Below are 21,152 nucleotides of genomic sequence, written 5' to 3'. Positions count from 1 at the left end.
TGGCATACGGTAGGCACTCCGCATACATTTGCTGAATAAATGAATCCGCTGAGGTGAGCATCTTACGTCCACGCTTGTCACGTGGGCAACTGCAGCCCTCACAACTTCCTGGCTTCGCCAGCCTTCCCTAAGCTGAAGACCATGTGGCAGGCTCCAAGGGCACATCTCTGAGCTGCCACGGGACACTGGTGGTACAAGCTTTTCATTCAAACTATGTCATTCAAACCAGTAGGAGGGTAGAACCAAAAGCTTTTAATGAGATCTCGAGTTTCTGGGTCATATTCTCAAATGATCTTATTACAAAGTGGACAACATTCCTTTCTCCATTAGCAGGCCTGTTCACTCAGTAAGTTAGGAGAGAAATCAGCCAAGAAGAGACAGAGGCGTGATTCCCTAGAATCACTGGGATGGGAACACATCTCCCTACAATTTACTATGGATGAATTTCAAATCGGGACATGGAATAGGAGAGAAATAGAATATATCCAACATTAAAATTATTTCTATTTCTAATGCGAAGAACCCGACACAAGACTCGACTTCAGATACCACGCTTTGGGCCCTCAGGGGGGGTGACAGAGTCTGAGAACCTGAGTACCCACGGTTTCTGGGCCTTTCTCCTCTTCTTTCTCTTTTTCTTTGCTCGTCTCTGTCTGGGTCTCGACTTCCGCATGATCACTGGCTTTCTTTTCAAAATATGAAACTCTGAAAAAGTGCAGAATATGGAAAAGTTACTTTCTCTGTGGCTTCAAGAAGAGAAACAGTTGCGGAAGCACTAAAAGAACACCGTTTGAAATCGATGAGAGATCTGGGGCTTCAAAATTTCTCTGCACTTGCTACGTTAACTTTTTTGGGTTTTGCTCTCATCCTCAAATTGGCTAGAATTGACTGAAGGGATGGGTTTAGGCAGGGTAAAAGGCATAAATCATCCCAAACACTGAAAAACACTGCCACTTTTCACGTAACAGTAATATGCAGAAATATTTTTAAAATCTGTGTTTTTGTGTGTACGTAGGTCATGCACGTGTGTTACAAGACTGTGTGTCCCTTTATAAGGATTCAGCAGAGAGAGGATGCCTTTTTAGGACCCATCAAAGGTCGCAAGTCCCTAAAAACACACAAATGGACCAACCTTCCTCCACTGAATCATAACCACATGAAAGCCAGCCCAGCTCAAATAAAACAAGAAGAGATTTCTGGTTAAAGATAGTATACTGAATACATGCATGTAATTCTTGTCCCACCCTGAACCCCACCAAAATGACTTTTAAAAAGCCACGTGCGTACAAGAACAAATAGAAAGGGAAAGGAAGTAACAGCAAGAAGATTTGGGGGCACGGCTACGAGTGGGAACTGAGCCAATAGAGCTGGGTCTGAAGCCAACAGTAGGGAGAGCCAGTGTAAGGTCATCGACACTGTGGGAACCAAAAGGCTCAGGAGTCATCGGCACCAGGTACGTCGGGATCTGGGGACAAAGATGGGGCCTGTTTAAGAGGGACTACAAGATCACAAAATAAAGGGTTTCTGGAGTCAGACATTAGTAAGAGATGAGAAGTGGGTTCTTCTGTAAGGGGAACTTACACACAGAACACTAAGACCCTCAGCCACCTCTTCCTACTCAAGGACTTTGACATCTAGAAAAGTACCTTCCAGGCAGGATGCTGGAAGAGTCTCCGTTGAAGTACATAAGGATACTCCAGCATAAGGGAAAAGATTTAAAGTTTCTGACACAGGGCTTCCCCGAGAAAACCTCCCAGCCAGATCTCCTGAGATGTGGACCCAGAGCTGCAATCAGCTTCTAATACCCTATTATCCTGCTGAATCTGAGCAAACAGGCAAGACTGCTGGACATTTAAGGGAAATCTTAATATGAAACTGAAAAGAGTAATTTGCTGAAAACAGAATATGCCAGTGGGGAAAAAAAAAAGCAAAAAACAGCACTGATGAAGGATCCTTAGACACATAAACACTACAACCACCAAAAAAATGGAACACAATAAAAAAGATTCTCTCCTGCAAAAAAGGAAGATGAAAGTTGATCAAATGTATCAGAAAGGAGAAAGAAGAAAAAAGGAGAGCTAGAAAAAGGGAACAAGGGGTTAAACCACAGGAGATCCAATTCAAAAAGAAAAGTGATGCTAGAAAGAGAGAACAAAGAAAACTGAGGGTTAGAGATAATTAGTAAATGAATTCAAGATCATTTTTAAAGAACTGAAGGACATGAGTCTGCAGAATGAAAGAGCCCAAGAGTGTCCAGAACAGACAGATGAAAAACAGGTTCACCACCAACGCATGTGAGAAGTCTCATCACCACAAACATGAAGAATCACAATGGCACTGGGTTTCTCAGCAGTAACACCAAAACCGAGGGCACAAGGAAGCCACGTTTTCGAAAAGTGGAGGGAAAATTATATCCGATTACAGAATTCTATATCTAGCCAAACTATCCATGAAGTATAAAGGCAGGAGGAGAGATTTTCAGATATGAAGGTGTCAGAAAATATACTGCCCATAAATTCTTTTTTCAGTGAGTCAGTGGAGATATGGTGGGCTTGATTTGAAAAGAAATTTTTAAAAAAAGCATAGGAAAGGCATTAGATTCAGGAAACAGGTGATGGAACACAGGAGAGATGAAGGAGTTCCCCAGGGCAAAAGTAAAGGGAGGTGCCAAGATGAGTTCAATGTAGCAGGACCTGGGAAGCAAGCAGGCCAGATTGCAGCGAGAATACTGTTAGACTACTAACACATCTGAGAGGTTTCCTTGTTGGGGAAGAGCATGGGGAAACTAAGCAAGTTTTAAAAATGTAATTATGCATAGAGGCAAAAGAAAAATAAGTTGTATAAAAAAAGGAAGAATGTTCAAGGCACAGAGCAGAGCTCAACTCAGCTCCATGTGCATGTCTAATAACATCAACACTGAGTACTTATCTCACTACATTTCAACATAGCCGATTTTGGAGGTGGAGCGGGCAAGCCAGGTCCGGAAGCATCTGTGTGCGATGACAATGAGGGGGGTGAAAGACAGTTAAATCTCCATCTTTCAGAGTCGGAGGTCAATAGATTGTGTTCACAACAGGGGGAAAATTCAGCAGCAATTTGAGCCTGGTACATGGAGGGAAACATCAAAATGGCCGGAACCGATGCAAATGGTTCCAAACCATTTGCAAACCTAAGGGGCTGCACGGGCACTCTTTCAGGCCAAGCCAAATAAATGGGTTAAGGGCCAGCTGGTGCAGGGTTGACGGATGACCCTTCATTACACTATTCACATCCGACACAGGGCTCCATGGGAAAATTCTTCTCCAAGGAAAATTTTCATCTTGGACTGAATTTCTGTGCTACCTCTCGATTCTCTTGGGCTACACTTTCTACACACTTCCCCCACTTACTTGCTGTCAGTTTAAGTTTGTTTAGAAAACAAAAAATTGCATGAAATACTAATCCTGGAAAACAATGGGGAAAAAAAAAGACAAACCTATTGACTTCTCTCCCTACAAATCTCCTAAAAATTTTCAGAATAAATTTTAGACTGTTTATAGCCTTATTTCTCATGATTAATGAAGAGAGTTGAAGACTCACTTGTTTGAGAAAAACACATGTTCGGTCTTGGAATGTGTTTTCATCATTTCCTATAGAGCATGAAACCAAAGCAGGCTAACCAGGTTTCTCAGTTTCAGTCCTGCCTTAGCTAGGAGAAAATCATCCTGACACTCACCTAGAGAACATTAGTCTTGGTAACTATCACTGACTTCCTGGTTGTTAAATACAGAAAGAAGGCTGGCGCACAAAGGAGAAATTCAATGCGACTGGGAATGGGACCCTTCACAGGTGTTCAAGGGGAGAGACTAAAAACAGCCATCTCAAGGGCAGGCCGGACTTCCTAGGGCAGGCTGAAGGGCTGTGGCTGCAGACAGAGGGCTGTAATCATTTTGGAAGCAGGAATTATATATATCTCATATGAACGATCAGGATGTATAATTAGCAAATTCCTAAGTTTCCACTTCCACCATGAAAGCTGATCATGCTAAATAAGGATGAATTACTGGCTACACCTGACTTCTGAGAATGATGTATGGAACATGGGAGGGGTAAACCTGACTATAAAATACAAACACACGGATTACTCAGGCTACTGAGGGCCTTCTTCAACACGTAACTCCTTCCCTTCAAAAACCAGCTGTGATAACTAAGGTGTAAAAGGAGGGCATTCATCCATCCATTCCTTTGTTCATTTATCTGTGCACTGTTACCTATGCTTTTGGGATTTGTCTAAAAGATAGGACAAATATTTTGCTCCATGAGAATACATGGTGCTAGTCTCCTAGAAGTCAACCTTTGAAATTTTCTAAGGGACAGCAGTAGCATATGGTGTAAAAACCTAGGATTTAGAGCCAGCATGCCCTTAGCACCTTTGAAAAGCTATCAGATAAGTCACCGGACAAAGGCCAATGTGTTTTCCAGATTAACCTCATCTGAATAAATAACATAGGTTTCACATTTTAAGATCTTTCTATAGTTAAAAATTTTAACTGCTTCAGTTAGAAAGTACTTTTTTTTTTTTAAGTTTATTTTGAGAGAGAGAGATAGAGTGAGCAGGGGAGTGAGCGGTTAGCAGTGCCTGACGTGGGGCTTGAACTCATAAACCGTGAGATCATGACCTGAGCTGAGATCAACAGTCGAATGCTTAACTGACTGAGCCACCCAGGGACCCCAGGAAGTGCTTCTTATAGTGCTAGAATTTTAAGATCAATAAGGCATCTATAACTTCTGAGAGAATTAATTATATTGTAGTATATTTATGATTAAATGTTGCAATCACTGGAGTCCTAAAACTACTGTGTAACCTCTTCCATGTCTTATGTGGTTTAGCATTTTGCACTTCTAAAAAGTACATTTGCACATAGAAATTTATTGACTTCACAACTCTATACCGTAGATGAATTTTACCCCTAAGTATTTATGTGTGTTTGCACGTCTACCACATTCTATGAGGCTGGTATCTCCCTTATACCAAAAACAGACACAGGCATCACAAGAAAAGAAAATTACAGACTAATACCCCTTAAGAATAAAGATGCAAAAATCCTAAATAAAATTTTAGCAATCCAAACTAGCAACATATAGAAAGGATTATACATCATGACCAATGGGATTTACCCAGGAATGAAAGGTTTAACATGTGAAAATCAATCAGTATAATACATCATATTAACAGAAGCTTTAAAAACCCATATAATCATCCCCATAGACATGGAAAGCATTTCACAAAATCCAAAACCCTTCATGATAAAAATTGTAACAATCTATAACTAGAATGCAGTTTCTCAACTTGACACAGCATCTATGAAACCTTACAGCTAACATTGTACTTGATGGTAAAAGGCTGAAGGCCTTCCCTCTAAGGTTAGGAACAGACAAGCATGTCTGCTTTTTCAACTTATATTTCACATTGTGCTAGAGATTCTAGCCAGTGGAATAATGGAAGAAAAAGAAATACAAAGTATTTCATGTTGGTAAGGAAGAAGTAACACTATCTCTTTGTAGATGATGTGATCTTGTATAAAGAAAATCCTAAGGAATCCACTAAAAAACTAATAGTGCGAATACGTGAGTTCTAACAAGGCTGCAAGCTACAAGATCAATATATAATATACAAAAAAAAAAAAAAGCCAGTGATATTTCTGCATACTACCAAAGAATACTCCAAAAATGAAATTAAGAAAACAATTTCATGTATACAGTTCTAAAAAGACCAGAATACATAGGAACAAATTTTGAAAAGCAGTGTATGACCTATATGTTGAAAACAACAAAACATCACTGAAATACATCACAGCTGACCTAAATAAATCCATGGATTATCTTTCATGGATCAGAACATTTAACAATGTTAAGAGGGCATAACTCTCCAAACTGAACTCCAGGGTCAATGCAATCCTTAACAAAATCCCAGCTGGCTTTCCACACCACCGCCCCTCACCCCACCCCCGACAGAAACTGAAAAACTTATCCTAAGATTTATACAGAAAAACATGAAATCCACAGTAGCCAAAATAATCGTCCTGATTACTCCTGATTCCAAAATTTACTACAAAACTATAGTAATCAAGACAGTGTAGTATTAGCAAAGAATAGGCATATAAATCAAAGGAATGAAATTGAGGGTCTAGAAATTAATCTTTACAGCTATGGCCAACTGATTTATTCCAAAGGGGGGCAAGACAGTTCAGTGAGGGAAAGAATGGTCAACAAATGGTGTTAGGATGAATGGAAATCTACACATGAAAGAATGAAGTTGGTCCCCTACCTCACACCATATACACAAATGAACTGAAAATGGATCAGAGACCTAAATGTAGGAGCTAAAACTATAAACCTTTTAGGAGAAAACATAGGAGTGAATCCTCATGACCCTGGATTAGTCAATGCTCCTTAGATACAACACCAAAAGCATAAATGACATAAGAAAAATAGATAAACTGACTACATAAAAATAAAAAAAAAATTTGTGCTGCCAATGATAGCACCCAGGAACTGAAAAGATAATCTACAGAATGGGAGAATATATTTGCAAGTCATATACCTCATAAGGGATTTGCATCTTGAATATATAATGAACTCTTATAACTCAGTAATAAAAAGGCAATCCAGTTTTTTTTAAATGGGCAAAGGATTTCAAGGGATGTTTCTTCAAGGAAGGTATACAAATGAGCAACATGAAAAGATATTAGTCGTTAAGAAAATGAAATCAAAATCACAGTGAGGATGTGGAAGAAAAGTAGAACCCTCATATATTGCTGGTGGAAACATAAAATGGAGCAGCCAATGTGGATAACAGTTTGGTATTTCCTCACACTATTAACCACAGAGTTACCAATGACCCAGCAATCCCACTCCTGGGTACATAACCCTAGAGAATTAAAAAAATATATGTATGTATACCTCCACACAAAAAAATCGTGCATGAATGTTTAAAGCAAATATTATTCACAACAGGCATAAACTGGGAAGCAAAACGTTCACCAGCTGATAAATAAACAAAATGTTGTCCAGCCCCATGGTGGACTGACTCTTTCTTGGCAACAAAAAGGAACTGAAGAACTGACACACGCCACAACATGGATGAACCTGGAAAACATGCTACGTAAAATAAGTCAGTCACTAAGGTGCACGTATTATATGATTCCATTTATACGAAATGTCCAGAAAAAGCGAATCTGTGGAGACAGAAAACCGATTACTGGGGAAGGGGAATGAGGAATCAGTGTCAGTGGGAAGTGGTTTCCTATTTGGTGGAAAAAAATGTTCTAAAATTATAATGTGGTAATGGTTACATGACTGAATATTCTAGACGACACTGAAATGTATTCCTTAAGTGGATGGATTATCTGGTATCTTAATCACATCTCTATAAAGCTGTGCCAGGGCATGAATAGTTCAAATTACCTATTTCATACCTTTCTTTGGCTTCCTTGAGTGCAATTTCAAGTCTCTCCACCTTCTGGTTTCCTTCCCTTAGACAAAGCAGGAGCTGGCTCACAGTTAATTCTTCAGATTCCAAATAATTCCTGGCACCTTCTGCAAATTTGCTCCTAGATCAAAAACAGCATACACATTAAAAGGTTTTCATCAGAAAACAAAAATGTCAAAGTATCTGTGAGTATAACTGGAACCAACTTAAAGGAACTGCTTCCCAGAACACTTTCCAAACAACTCTCATTTACAGACCAAACGCGGGTGGCCCTGCGCCCACCAGGGCCCCACTCCTCCATGCTTTCTGGGAAGCACACGCTCGCTTCCTCCAAATGGCCGGTGTGCCCACAACATCAGACCACAGGGCCCACGGGACCAGAGGTGGCCCTGGTTTAGTGCCTGGACTTCCTAGAGAACCAGCCTCAGAGAGGACCACAGTTACACAAAGGACACAAGCAGGCCTGCTGCCTGTGACACGCAGACCACCGGCCTTTCTCCTGCTTGACGTTCTCAAGTCAAGAGAAAAAAATCATTTTTGTTTTTGATTTCAAATCATTAGAGCAGAGAAATGTAGGCACTGTTGGTATGTCAAATATTTTTCTTGATTTCAACTCTGATGAAATCAAGAAGCAGTTCATCCACAAATAAAACCAGGACCACCGGTGTGGTAACTACACCTCCCGGGTGACTGTGCTGATGCTCGTGGCATCTAACCAAGTTCACGTGTCTCATAAACAGTCAGGATTAAATGCCGGTTCTTGACTCCAAAGCTCAAACTCCAAACCCAGAAATCAATCTATGACTCCTTGATATAATAATAATAATAATAATAATAATAATAATAATAATGTTATGTTTATTTAATGTTTATTTTTGAGAAAAAGGGAGAGAGTGTGAGGGGGGGGAGGGGCAGAGAGAGAGGGAGACACAGACTCCAGAACAGGCTCCAGGCTCTGAGTTGTCAGCCCAGAGCCTGATGCAGGGCTTGAATCCATGAACCATGAAATCACGACCTGAGCTGAAGTTGGATGCTTAACCCACTGAGCTACCCAGGTGACCCACTTTCTTTTTTTTAAATGTTCATTTATTTATTTTTGAGAGAGAGAGAGAAAAAAAAGAATGAGTCGGGGAAGGGCACAGAGAGAGGAGAAGAGAGATGCCTAAGTGGGCTCTGGGCTAACAGCACAGAGTCTGGTGTGGGGCTTGAACTCACAAACTCTGAGATCATGACCTGAGCGGAAATCAAGAGTCCGATGTTTAACCGACTGAGCCCCCCAGATGCTCCCTTAATATACCTTCAAACAAGGCAAGGAAGCTGTTATTGACAAGAACTGTGGCCTGGGGGCACCTGGCTAACTCAGTCAGGAGCCTGTGGCTCTTGATCTCAGGGTTTTAAGTTTGAGCCCTACATTGGGTGTAGAGATTACTTAAAAATAAAATCTTAAAAAAAAACAAAAACCTGTGGCTTAAAAGGGGAAGTGGTTTTGGCAGGTGGATATAAATGAGGAGGAAGTGGCTTGGAAATTTCAAACAGGGCTTTTTTCCTTCCCACCACGTTCAGGAAAGTCCTCCAATACTAAAAAAGCAACATGGGAGAAAGCTGAGGAATTGTTAAGTAAAAAAGGGATAGCTTTCATTGATGCCAACTGCCCTGTTGGATATAAGAATATCATCTAACATTTATTTTCTTCCTTGTGCAAGGGCTTGGTAACATAATTCGAAAAAAAAAAAACCACCACCCATTTTGATGTTTTATAAATACATTCATTAAGTTCTAGAAACAAAAGGTATTAAAAGCCTATGAGAGAAGAGATTCCTAGAGAAATTTTCAGGTAACTGTCTCTTTCAAATAGACTAATACGGCAGTAATCCGCTCACAGAGGATGAGCCAACAGTCCATTCCTCGTGAGTGCAAGGCACAAGACCCCCGATTGCCCAAGTCCTCTCCCATCTCTTCCTCCGAGCTCCCCACTCCACCCCCGCCGCCACCATTTAAGATGTCTGCTTCCTAGTTATCTACTTACAACAGGTCAATTTGAGACTCCACATGTAAGACCTCTGGAAAGTGGGTAGGACAGTGACTCAGGGCACTAACAGTCATCCCTAGAGAAGGTTACTCCCTATCAGTCACCCTGGCTTATATTTGGGACTGATCAGGGAAGAGAAAATGCTAACAACCCCCTTTATCAAGCTGGACAGCCTGGTCCAGGTCAAACTATACTGATAAATTGGGAAACAGAAGTCTCGATTAAGAGCGAGTTTGTTTTCACTTCTCATCTGATGGGAGTTGAAACACATCTAAACAGAGAGGTGAGGGGGAGTTAGCCTACAAAGGCACCCAACGTTGTTTTGATTATCAGCCAGTTTGGGCTGCAACATATTAAGTATCATTCAAACTGAACATTCTTCAAAGGTCCTGGTATAAGTTATTAAGAATTGACTTTTGCAGCCCATCATGTTTGACCTCCCAGCAAGGGTGTCTCCGACGGCCTTAGCCCTTCTTCACCTACGTGTCAACGGAATCAGTTCTTGTGGGCCCGGGACTTGTCTTGATTTCTTTCAGTGCCACATCTGCTTCTCCTTCCTGTCAAGGCAGAAATGAAAGGGATTTGACATGATATGTCTGCGAGAAAAATGCTTTACCAGAAGAGAAAAAGGCAATAGATCAAGAATTTTGATGGCATGCCACCCAAGGAATCTACCAACATTTGAATGTGAGATGTTTAAATTAGGTCACTGAAATGGAACGGAACTTTACCCTTCCCTCACCCTGCACACCCTGTCAGGATTATAAATATCTAGGGCCACGGCGTGAAGGTTGGTCTCTCATCCCGAGCAGTCAACCTGACCCCAAACACATGAAAGCTTATCTCCTCCTTCTCCTTGGCAGTTCCCTTCTTTCCCAAATATAGGTCACACGGAGCTAGTGACAACTCCACACACCTTCCCTATACAGGCCTTTAAAATGCACGATGTCGGAACTTGCTGAAGCCACATTGAAAAAGAGGCTGCTTTCTGTGGGCAAGGCTCACACAAAGCACAGGGTTGGCTCCTATTAGAAATTCATACACACCGTGGGCCGTTTAAGGGAAGAAGTCTAAGGCCCGTTAAATGATTTGAAAGGCATGTATATTCCAATGAACTTGCAGGAAAAATCTTCCGAAAATGCACAAAGATAGTTAATTCTGATTGTGTACATTCTTCCTAAATCTTAGGCAGCGTTTTCTGGTTCACAGAAACAAGGCAAGAAAAGCACATTTACGCTAAAAATAACTGTCACTATCAGATCAGTGAAGGAGCATATTATGCTAACCACGCGCCCTAAAGGAAGAAGCCTCATTTGGAAACTTCTGATATGCTCTTGGGACTTCCTGAATTTTGCCAGTTATTTGCAGAAGGTGAAAGCTGTTTGATCAAATTTGTTTCATAATCTTTGGTCATCTGCAGAAAGGGCACTCTACTCTGGCAGAGCGTGCTTTCCACTTGGTATTTTATTTATTGTTTTTTTAATGTTTATTTCCTAGAGAGAGACAGACAAGACAGACAGACAGATACAAAGCATGAGCAGGGAGGGGCAGAGAGAGAAAGGGAGTCACAGGGTCCGAAGCAGGCTCCAGGCTCCAAGGTGTCAGCACGGAGCCCAAAGTGGGGCTTGAACCCACGAACTGTGAGATCATGACCTGAGCCGAAGCCGGACGCTTAACCAACTTGAGCCACCCAGACACCCCTCCATTTGGTATTTGAATTCTCCTGATTTCAGCTGCCATTAGTGCACCCAAAGATTTATTTGGGAGCATGTTTGGCAAGGTTATTGAGAGTCATCTCCCCATCCTATTACTCTTTAGGGCAGGAAATGAGTTGGAAAGCAGAGAGTCGTGCATTGCACTAGTAATTCCAACACGCCCAGAAGTTTAGCCCTTTACGAGTTCCCCACTACTTATTTCCAAGGTACATTTTTCTCTCTCAGAGACACGATCTCTTTTCCTCTATCAGATGTACGGTTTGGCAAAACCCAAATGCCAGTGTGTATCACAGAGGACCTCGTCCTTAGGTGTTCTTCTCCCTCATTAATCCATCTTTTTTAGCAGCGATGAAGGGGAGGCCCTTCCGTGGTTCATCTACCTGCCCTGCTCTTTGGCCAGACCACGTGCATACCCAGATGTGGCCACAACAGATGCCACTCATGCGCTCAGGAACAGGCTGGCACCTGCCACTTCACTGTGTTACTGAGCTCACTGCGTTTTCGCTTCCACAGAAATGTGTCGGACACTGTGGGCTTTAAACTCCGCTCTTGGAGGCACCCAGGCAGCTGCTATTAGAAGTGGGGGTGAAGTCAAGGTCGACCCTCACCCATAACTCCAGTGGCTCTGCTCTTTTCTCCGCTTCTTGTTTTTAACAAACCACAGTTCCTTGTAAGACTCGTTGGAAAAAGAAGGTCCTATTATTTTAAAGACATCAGTTTCCTGCATCGGATCATGATTCTACTTACCCAAGGCCAATGCTGACCACCCCTAAAGACCTGGCTTGAAAAAAGTTGTTTTGTTTTTTTAGATCTGTCACAAAATGTCTGATTTGTCAGGACACATGGGAAGAAAAAAAACTACCTCTTTTGTCATAAAAGGTAATCAACATTCTTCCATTGCTGCTATGATAAACTTTACGAGCATTATGTTATGCTTAAAAACAGGAGCCAATTTATCTTGGCGATGGTGATGCTGAAATTCCCCCACCATCTAGGTGTCTATGTGAGGTCTTTTGTAATTTGCTTAAAACAAAATCAAAACCAGGACACTTACAGCCATCCTGATTTCAACAAAGGAGTCTTCCGAGGGGCCGCCTGAGTTCAGCTTGAGCTGTAGTTCAGACACGATGCCCAGCAGATCTGCCTTTTCAGCTTGAAGACGGGCCACCTGGGTCTTCAGCTGTTCCACTTCCTGGTCTGCTACTGCCTTGGGGACTTTGGGGTCCCCAGTGGGGTCCTGGAAATGACGAGAAGCCAAGTGAATCAGTGAATCAAACGAACACCTGGTCGTCAAACTCAAGTGTCCCCACACCCCACGGCAAGACAATTAAGCTTTATGGTAGAAAATTCTAGCCTTTTCTTGGAGATGTATTTTCATGTAAATTTTTAAAAAGAAAAATTTACATGATTTTATTACATTCAAATAGAAAATTAAAATAACCTCATGACAAAAAGGAAAGACTTCCTCAGCACACTGGAATAATCTGATATGAAGACAACCAGTCAGACTTCAACGATGGTAAACTCGTAAGTTGTAGTCCAAAAATCTCAGGAAATAAGGGCATCAACCTCTTATCTTTTTTTCTTCCTACAAATGCAGAACTCCTCACGCCCCCATACTTGTTATGTATAGTTAGAAGCCAAAGCATCAAGACGTTTCATTACTTGACACATAAGTGGCCAAAGACAACAAAAGTTCCAAAATTCTCCAGGGCATGCAGGCTGGCTGCTATAATATACTACATTGGTGTTTTCAGGTTGCTAAAAGTAAGCCTGGTGAGAAATAAAAACTGAAAATTCAGAGGCTGCTACCAAAGGTAAAAAAAATTAACTTCTGGCCTATATACACATTAGTAATAAATATTCACCTTTCACTAATATCAAGTATGTGCTGCTTTCCTCTTGTTGTAATTATTGCACGTGGCATAAGAGAGAGACCCTGTTTAGACGCAATGCTTGCACTTGGGAGTAAGGAAAACAGATTTCAGTCCACACCCTGCTAATCGCTGTGTGTGCGGCCATGAGTGCATTCCCTTAATGGCTTGACCTCTTTTGGCCTCTTTTGGTTTTCTTTTTCTTGGGTTAGAAAGGAAGATGGTGGCACCAAATGGTTTCGTTGGTCTCTTCCAGCTGTGACCTTGTAGACCTCTCTGGTTTCCTCCTCAGGAAACCTTCATTGCTTCTATAAACATGGGACCACCAGAAATACATACCTGAGATCATCAGAGATTTACAACACATCAGAAAGTTCTCTCTCTCTCAACACACACACATACACACACACCCCATGTCTCTAATAGATTTCCTAAGGAACTGTAAACCGACCCAGAGGCTCTGAGTGGAACCAAGAAAGCACCAGAAAGAATACGTACGGATGATAAACCAGCTGGTCCAAGAAATAGTAGAAAGTGGAAGGAAACGGATTAATATGCAACAAGAGAGTGCCCCTCACACCAGTGAGATCGTGCTGTTCCTTCCCCAGGGGCCTTCCCTTGCCATGAAACCACCACAGGCCCGAGAGAAAAGAACTCATGGTGAACCTGAGGAGTCAGGCATGCAAGGAATGGTTACCAGCCTGTGCATCCCGTCTCGGTCATGACCCGTCCCAAAGAAACATAAATGTGCAGGGACAGAAACAATCAAAGGAGAGGCACTCTTGGCCTGGAACCAGGAGGTAAGCAGGTGAGGGTGAGGCCACGCCCTATTAGGAATCTTCGCATTTTCCTGTTGGACCCGTCTGAGGACATCTTCTAAATGGATTTTTAAAACAATCTTGCCATAAAGGGTAGGAAACAGAGTTTTAACCAAGTGTCTGAGGACAAGGGATATAAAGCCACGATTCTGGAATCTCAGACTGTCAGGTTAATTTCCTTTTTTGCAACGGTGATGATCTCTTCACTATCCTTGGGCAATTCGGAATCTACTTATTTGGCCGTAAAACCTCGTAAAATACCATGTTAAATCTCTTCCTTTTACTAATGAGACCCTTTCCATTCCCTTCCTGGACTAGAATGCGCACATTTTATTCTCTCTGATCAACCCCAACTCCATCATTTGTTAACGTCTTTTATTTCTGTTGAGTGCCTGCCGTTGACTTTCACGCAACACAACGACTCTACTTCTTGTGTGCTTGTATCATGTCTCCATCACGCTGTCCTGGGAATCTGCCCAGGTGAACATGCCATTTCATAATCCTAGAAGAAACATCCATCTAATGACCTCTGCCTCACAATCTGCGCAATTAAAAGTTAACAAGTTCTCTGTACAGATGGTTATAATTTATGATTCCATGAAATTGGACAGAATAATTACTACCTCAGCCTCACCCTGACAATCAGAAGGCAGATCTCCGAAGGAAATTCCCTACTCCCCTTTCCTTGTGTGGCACAGAACATGTGAGAGGCTCCGGTGGCTACAGGGGACTCCCTGGAGAACCAGCAGCGAGGATGGGTCAGCAAGAGTGATAAAAGTCAGAGGCTTTGAGGGCTTCAAGTCAGGAAAATGAGAGCCTAAATTTTACAAATCACCTCAACTGGTCCATGAAAAAAAACAGCAAAGAGGAGGCAGGGAAGCAATAGGCAGGCCTGGGAGGCGTATTTTGGGGGGAAAGGCTGATGACCAAGGGTTTTAAAGAGCTGTAAGTATCTCTGTCCAAGCACCCAAGTCCTGTGTCCCAAGGACTCACTTCTGAGTCTTGCTTATAGCTTGTTTTATCTGATCTTCTGCATTGCAAGAAGCTGTCCAGAGCTCCAGCTCTGTTCTCAACTTCTTCCAATAGTGGGACGTTTTAGGAAAACCCATAGGCAGACTATTTCAAGCAAAGTGCTTCTGGAAGCTTCTTTCTGAGCTCCAGTGCAAAAGTCCCCAGCAGGCTGATGCCAGCTGTCAGCTCACATCCCAAAGACCAAGGAGGAAAACAGTGTAAGATATTTTCTTCCAGAGAGTAGAAAATACATTCATATATCCCACCAGGTGATCATGTCTTCAGAGTATTCTACCTCGAAAATATTTCGACACTGAGAGACTTCCCCCCAAAGTAGTGACTTAATGCTCTTTGAACTGTAAGACAAGTTCAAGCATCAGATGTGAAGAGTCTTATCAGCAATGAATCGTTTCCCATACACACATAAGTTTATGAAAGCAGAATGTCCACGCTGTCCCATGAGCAGGGATTGAGGAGTAAAGCACTGACCTAAACCACAATATTTCTCTCAACAGCTCTTCGTTCTTTAGATTATTCCAGCTTGTCCTCTTCTCATTACTTTCTTTCCTTTATCTTTCTTTCTTTGCACTCTTTACCCAAGAAATCAGAGGTCAATGGAGCTCAAGGTATCTCAAGGAAATCACTGATGCCTCGATTCCTTCCTCCCTGAGCCAAACCAGTGCTCCATCCTTCTGAGGGCTGCTAAGGTCAAGGTTGGGGAGAAAGTGACGAGCAGATGTCCATCCTAATGAACAATGTCCAGTGAGCCCTAGAATATGGGCAGACGCTTCAAGTGTGTTCTGGCACAACCTGTTTTCTTCCACTCGCATCTTTAACATCCACTCCCAGCTGTGGGCACTTTTCTCCGGTTCTCTGGGTCAATGAAAATGTAGCAACCCTACAGCCTCCTGCCACAACATGATGTGTCGCACCATTTTCCAAAAGTAAATGTAAAATGTAAATTGAGGAATCTCTATGGTAGACTGGGGAGAAGGACAAGATCGGTAAGCAAAACTTCCCAGTCATAGATTTTGTTTTTTTAATGCTTATTTATTTTTGAGAGAGAGAGGGAGAACAACGAATGTGCGCAGGGGAGGGGGAGAGAGAGAGAGGGAGAGAGGGGGAGAGAGAGAGGGAGACACAGAACCTGAAGGCGGCTCCAGGCTCCGAGCTGTCAGCACAGATGCAGGGCTTGAACTCACAAACCGTGAGATCATGACGTGAGCCAAAGTCGGACGCTTAACCAACTGTGCCACCCAGGTACTCCCCGAATCATAGATTTTTTTTAATGCAATTTTATATCAAAGACAGAAACTAAAAGCTAACCCTTGGGTGGTTCTAGGCAGAGGTTATCTGCACCGTCTACAATGAATACAAAATACTGATTTATAACTACAACCTTCTTTTGACTATAATCACTATGGTCAAAGCTGTACAAACTTCCTTGCCCCAACAGAAATCATACACGACCCTTGAAGTTGCAACCAACCTTCTCAGCAAGAACAGTATTTTCTTTCTTTTTATTTATTTTTTTCAAATGTTTATTTATTTTGAGAGAGAGAGTCCCAAGCAGGCTCCACACCGTCAGCGTGGAACCTGACGCGGGGCTCAACCCCATGACTCCTGGGATCATGACCTGAGCCGAATCAAGAGTTGGATGCCCAACTGCCTGAGCCATCGAGGTGCCCCAATTTTTTCAAGATGATACAAAACACTTGTCTAGATGGGACGCCTGGGTGGCTCAGTCGGTTGAGGGTCTGACTTTGACTCAGGTCATGATCTCGCTGTCTGTGATTTCGAGCCCCACGTCAGGCTCTGTGCTGACAGCTTGGAGCCTGGAGCCTGCTTCGGATTCTGTGTCTCCCTCTCTCTCTGCCCCTCCCCCGCTCATGCTCTGTCTGTCTCTCTCTGTCAAAAATAAACATTTTTAAAAAATTAAAAACAAAACAGGACTTGTCTAGCCTGAACCGTAAAAAGTTTGATCTAGAAGTCTAGACGAGTAAGATTCCACTCTAAATGTAACTAAAAGAAAATAAAATCATAACAGATCAGTCTGCTCACTCACCTCAAGGGGCCTTTCTGTTTTCCCTTTTAGTTTTCTGAGTTCTTCCTTCAATTTTTCATTTTCATGACTCAAAGCCACGAGACGCTCTTTGGCTTCCTTGCTCTGTATCTCAAAAAATAGGCGTTCTTCCTTCTGTTTCTCTGTCCAGGCTGAAAGCTCTTCAAATCGCCCTTTCATAGCCTGATTATTCAGCTTCATGGCTTCTGTAGGAGGTTCAGAGTGAGAGTGTCGCGCATCAGACTTGACTGGATGAATCCCACCTCCCTCTGGACTACCTTCACCCTGTAGCTCAGAATCCAAAGAAGCCGTACTTGGCCTGAGCCCCAAGCTCAGCAGCAAAAAGACTGCAGCAAAGTGAGTGGTTTTTGTTTCCAGATAGGACGAGGGGGCCTAATGTTGTTTCTCGTCCTCCAAAGACTCCAGAAAACAAAACTGGTTTGGGTGCCTGTGCTACAGCCCACGTGGTAGGGCACAGCCTCCAACACCGGTCCTGCCAGAAGCCACGGCCTGAGACACTGGGATGCTCTCTGTGAACAAGGGCATATTTAGGACTAACTCTGGAATAATAGTAGCGTTTCTCCCTGTTTCCTTCTAAACGGGCTAAATGTCACTGGGCCATTTCCCTGAGGTATGTAAGTGCTTTTTATTCTTACCTGCATCCCGAGGTAAACATTGGCAGCAATGTTTGCCTTACCAAAAGCTAAACTCTGGGCTCTCTCTCCAGGTAGTGAAACGGAGAGAAGGGAGCTCACCATCAAGGCTCTTCGCAAAGAGATGCGGTTCACGAAGGCCCAGGGTGGATGGAGAACACGGGGGCTGGCGGCCGCTCACCTTTGAGCTGATGGTTCTCGGTCAGGAGCTCCTTCATCTGCTGTAGCAGTTCCTCTGGTGTGAACGTGTCCAGATTTGGGTGGGCCAGGTTGGGGGGTCCATTTCCTGTGGTCTCACTGGGGCTGTCCCCCTTTTCAGTCAGGCAGCTAAGTGGTTGGTGGGACATGGCAGAAGGACCTACGGAAAAGTCACAGGCTGAAAACAGAGCTGTCTTCCCTCTGCGAGGGGTCCCCATGAGCCCTGCAAAGCCACCGGCAATTGCTGGTGAGTTTTCCAAAAGGTGCCTACTTCCCCTCCAATTAGATTTTGGACATTTTTGATTCTTCCTTTAAAAAAAATTTTTTTTAATGTTTATTTTTGAGAGAGACGAGGGGGGGAGAGGGAGAGGGAGGGAGAGGGAGAGAGAGGGAGAGGGAGGGAGAGGGAGAGGGAAGGAGAGAGAGGGAGGGAGGGAGGGAGGGAGAGAGAGAGAGAGAGAGAGAGAGAGAAACAAGTGGGGGAGAGGCAGAGAGAGAGGGAGACACAGAATCCGAAGTAGGCTCCAGGCTCTGAGCTGTCGGCACAGAGCCCAACATGGGGCTTGAACTCACAAACCGTGAGGTCATGACCTGAGCCGAAGTAGGACGCTCAACTGACTGAGCCATCCAGGCGCCCCTGATTTTTCCTTTTAAACAAAACATGTCTGTGCTAGCTTCAGTATGTATGCATGTACATGTGCGTCCATGGAAGTGGGGGCAGCGAGGAGCTGCGACATGAGGAAGAAGAGAAAAGCATGACAATGTGATAATTAGGACAGAGGGATTCATGAAGGCTTTAAATATGTATTTGTAGACATGGGTAAAGTATCATGAAATTGGTTTTCCCAAGCAAATCTTTGAAGTTCAAATCTCTCTGCTGTGGGTGAACTGCACAGAAAGTGAATTATATGTCAATAAAGCTGTTTAAAAAATCTCTAGGGGCGCCTGGGTCTCTCCGTCTCTCAATAATAAGTAAACGTTAAAAAAAAATTTTTTTTTTAATCTCTGTATTTCAGCTCTTATATTTTTGGCTAAGAGAAAAGGAAGAACTAATGCATTCTAGATGCTTCCTACATGCTGAATCACTGCACCAGACACGTCAGTTTCTAATCCTCACTCAAACTCAGCTAGATGGCTATTTTGCAGGAGACAGAGCTGAGTTTGCAGAGGATTTATAGCTCGTCCAAGGTCACTTAAGAAGAGGTGTGACCGGGCGTTAGTGATGATTTCAAAACCCAGCCCTGGAATACAATAGAGATGCTACTGAATATTTAGGCTTCAGTGTTCAACACTTCTGCAAAGCACACTTACAAGATGAAGAGATCCTGCTTACTGATGGCATGTTCTGAGAATATTTTAAGCACGCCACTTTATTTTGTAGAGGGGTCAATGTGGTCATAAATAAGGCAGACGAGTATATCCCAAGTCCATTTATACATGTCCTACCACCTGGGCAACCAGAGGAATGTCTTCTAACAACTGGCTACATGCTATAGACAAATGTTTTCTTTTTGGGGCTTCGTGAAGATGACGATAAGTCTTTTCACGACAACTACAGAGTCACCAAGCTGGTCAGTGGAAGGCGCAGAAGGCTACGCGTGCTCTCTCTGATACATCACTGGCTCAGGACATCTATGTATGCTCACGGTGACCACATGTTAAAATGCAACCAGACACAGGAGCCTCTTCCCCATCCCAACAGGAGGTAAGGCCTGGGACTCTCTGGGGGTCCCCTGAACCCGAGAGCCTGGCAACTTGTTTTTGGTCTGAAGGAAGCCGAACGCAGGACAGCAGGCCCTGACTCCTCCCCTGTGCGGCCAGCTTAAGGAGAGGCCTTTTCATGAAACGCTTTAATGAGGATAAGGATTTATGAAGTGAAAAACACTGACGAAGCAGGCTGCTCAACCGTGAGCCTTTAGAAGGTATCTATGGTTCATGTAGCCTAATACATTTACAAGAGAGGTGTGCCCTTGGCCTTCGGTGACTGGAATAGACTGCTTTTGTTTTCCCTAATAATTTGGACAAAAACAATTTGGAGAATGTCGGTTTCTGGCTTTCCATAACATTCATTGTTGCACAGTATGAGGTCAGAGCTAACACTTAATAAACATGGATTTTTCCTAAACAGTCGAGGAATACTAAAATTCTAGGTAAGAGACCTAAAGATACAATCCTCGCAATGTGTACCATCTACTTGCCAATGTTCAATTTGCTCAGCTCTTCAATGATTATACTTTGCAAAAGTAAATGAGGGGTGCCTGGGCGGCTCAGTCAGCTTTTGACTTCAGCTCAGGTCATGATCTCACGGCTCGTGAGTTTGAGCCCCACAATCGGGCTGTCTGCTGTCAGCAAAGAGCCCACTTAGGATCCCGTCTCCCTCTCTCTCTCTCTCTCTGCCCCTCCCGCCTCGTGTGTGTGCATGGTCTCTCTCAAAAATAAATAAACACTTAAGAAAAAAAAAAGTAAATGGAAACATTTCACGGATGTTTTTTAAGAAGCCCCCAGGCAGTTCTCTAGAGATGTGCTTGGTTTCATTTTACTGTATACACATTTCTCCTTCATGGTTTTTCCAAGAGAGAAGAAAGGGGAGAGAAAAGGAGTGAAGAGGGGAAGGGCAGGCAGGGGAGAGGAGAAGAGAAAGATTTTCCCTTGAAAATTATTCAGGTATTTTTCCTCCTCGACTTTCTTTACACCCCTCCCAAGGCTTTAAACACAGCTCTTATAAAGTTAAAACTGGTTGTGGCTCTTCTAACTTTTTCAGGTTGCCCAGATTTTCTAAGGACATGAAGGGAAAAAGCAGGCTCATGCTAAGGAGGATGGGAGAAAAAACACTGGGTACCTGAAACAGCTGTGTGACCTCTTATGACGATTTACTGACCTGTCTAGCAAATGATGATCATTTCAGTTGCTTTCAGCCGTCAAACACCAGGAAAAGTATTCTTGAAGTTTCTATAAAGATCGGAATCCAACCCTACCATCCAATACCCCAGCACCCTCGCGGCCATGCCACCCTCTTTCACTAATACATAGGCCTGTCCTAATCACAGCAAGCTCTTCATTATCCAGCATTGTAGGAAAGACTTGGTCATTCAAATGTCATGGTAAATAAGTTAGCATATATGCCAAACATAAGCATGTACATACTCGTTACCAAATTTTTACTAAAAGCAATTTAATCGCTTTTCAGGGATTCAAAGAGTACCCTATGATTTTAGAGTATTTTGGGAGCATTGTTATGAGTTTATGAGTACACTGCCTATGTGAAATGTCTATTGGTAGAATACCTGTTAGAGAAAGCTGTATTTTCTAAGTCTTTAACAC

At 42.9% G+C, this 21,152-nt stretch overlaps 1 protein-coding gene across 4 annotated transcripts in view; it reads right to left on the bottom strand.

Annotated features, from left to right (window-relative positions):
• Positions 1-21,152, bottom strand: part of OPTN (optineurin) — a 38,897-nt gene that overhangs the window by 13,014 nt on the left and 4,731 nt on the right. For all 4 annotated transcript variants that reach the window (XM_042991068.1, XM_042991066.1, XM_042991067.1 and 1 more), the window contains exons 2-7: positions 17,815-17,991; positions 16,984-17,186; positions 12,270-12,452; positions 9,984-10,057; positions 7,458-7,592; positions 603-705 (exon numbers count right to left, since the gene is read on the bottom strand). In XM_042991068.1, the coding sequence (XP_042847002.1) occupies positions 603-705; positions 7,458-7,592; positions 9,984-10,057; positions 12,270-12,452; positions 16,984-17,186; positions 17,815-17,980 (864 nt within the window). In that variant the 5' untranslated portion in view covers positions 17,981-17,991. The remainder of the gene's footprint in view (positions 1-602; positions 706-7,457; positions 7,593-9,983; positions 10,058-12,269; positions 12,453-16,983; positions 17,187-17,814; positions 17,992-21,152) is intronic.

This window comes from Panthera tigris, chromosome B4 (assembly GCF_018350195.1).
Source record: "Panthera tigris isolate Pti1 chromosome B4, P.tigris_Pti1_mat1.1, whole genome shotgun sequence".
Lineage (NCBI taxonomy): Eukaryota > Metazoa > Chordata > Mammalia > Carnivora > Felidae > Panthera > Panthera tigris.
The sequence above is the reverse complement of the archived record's forward strand: the minus strand, read 5'-3'. Positions and strand labels throughout refer to the sequence as shown.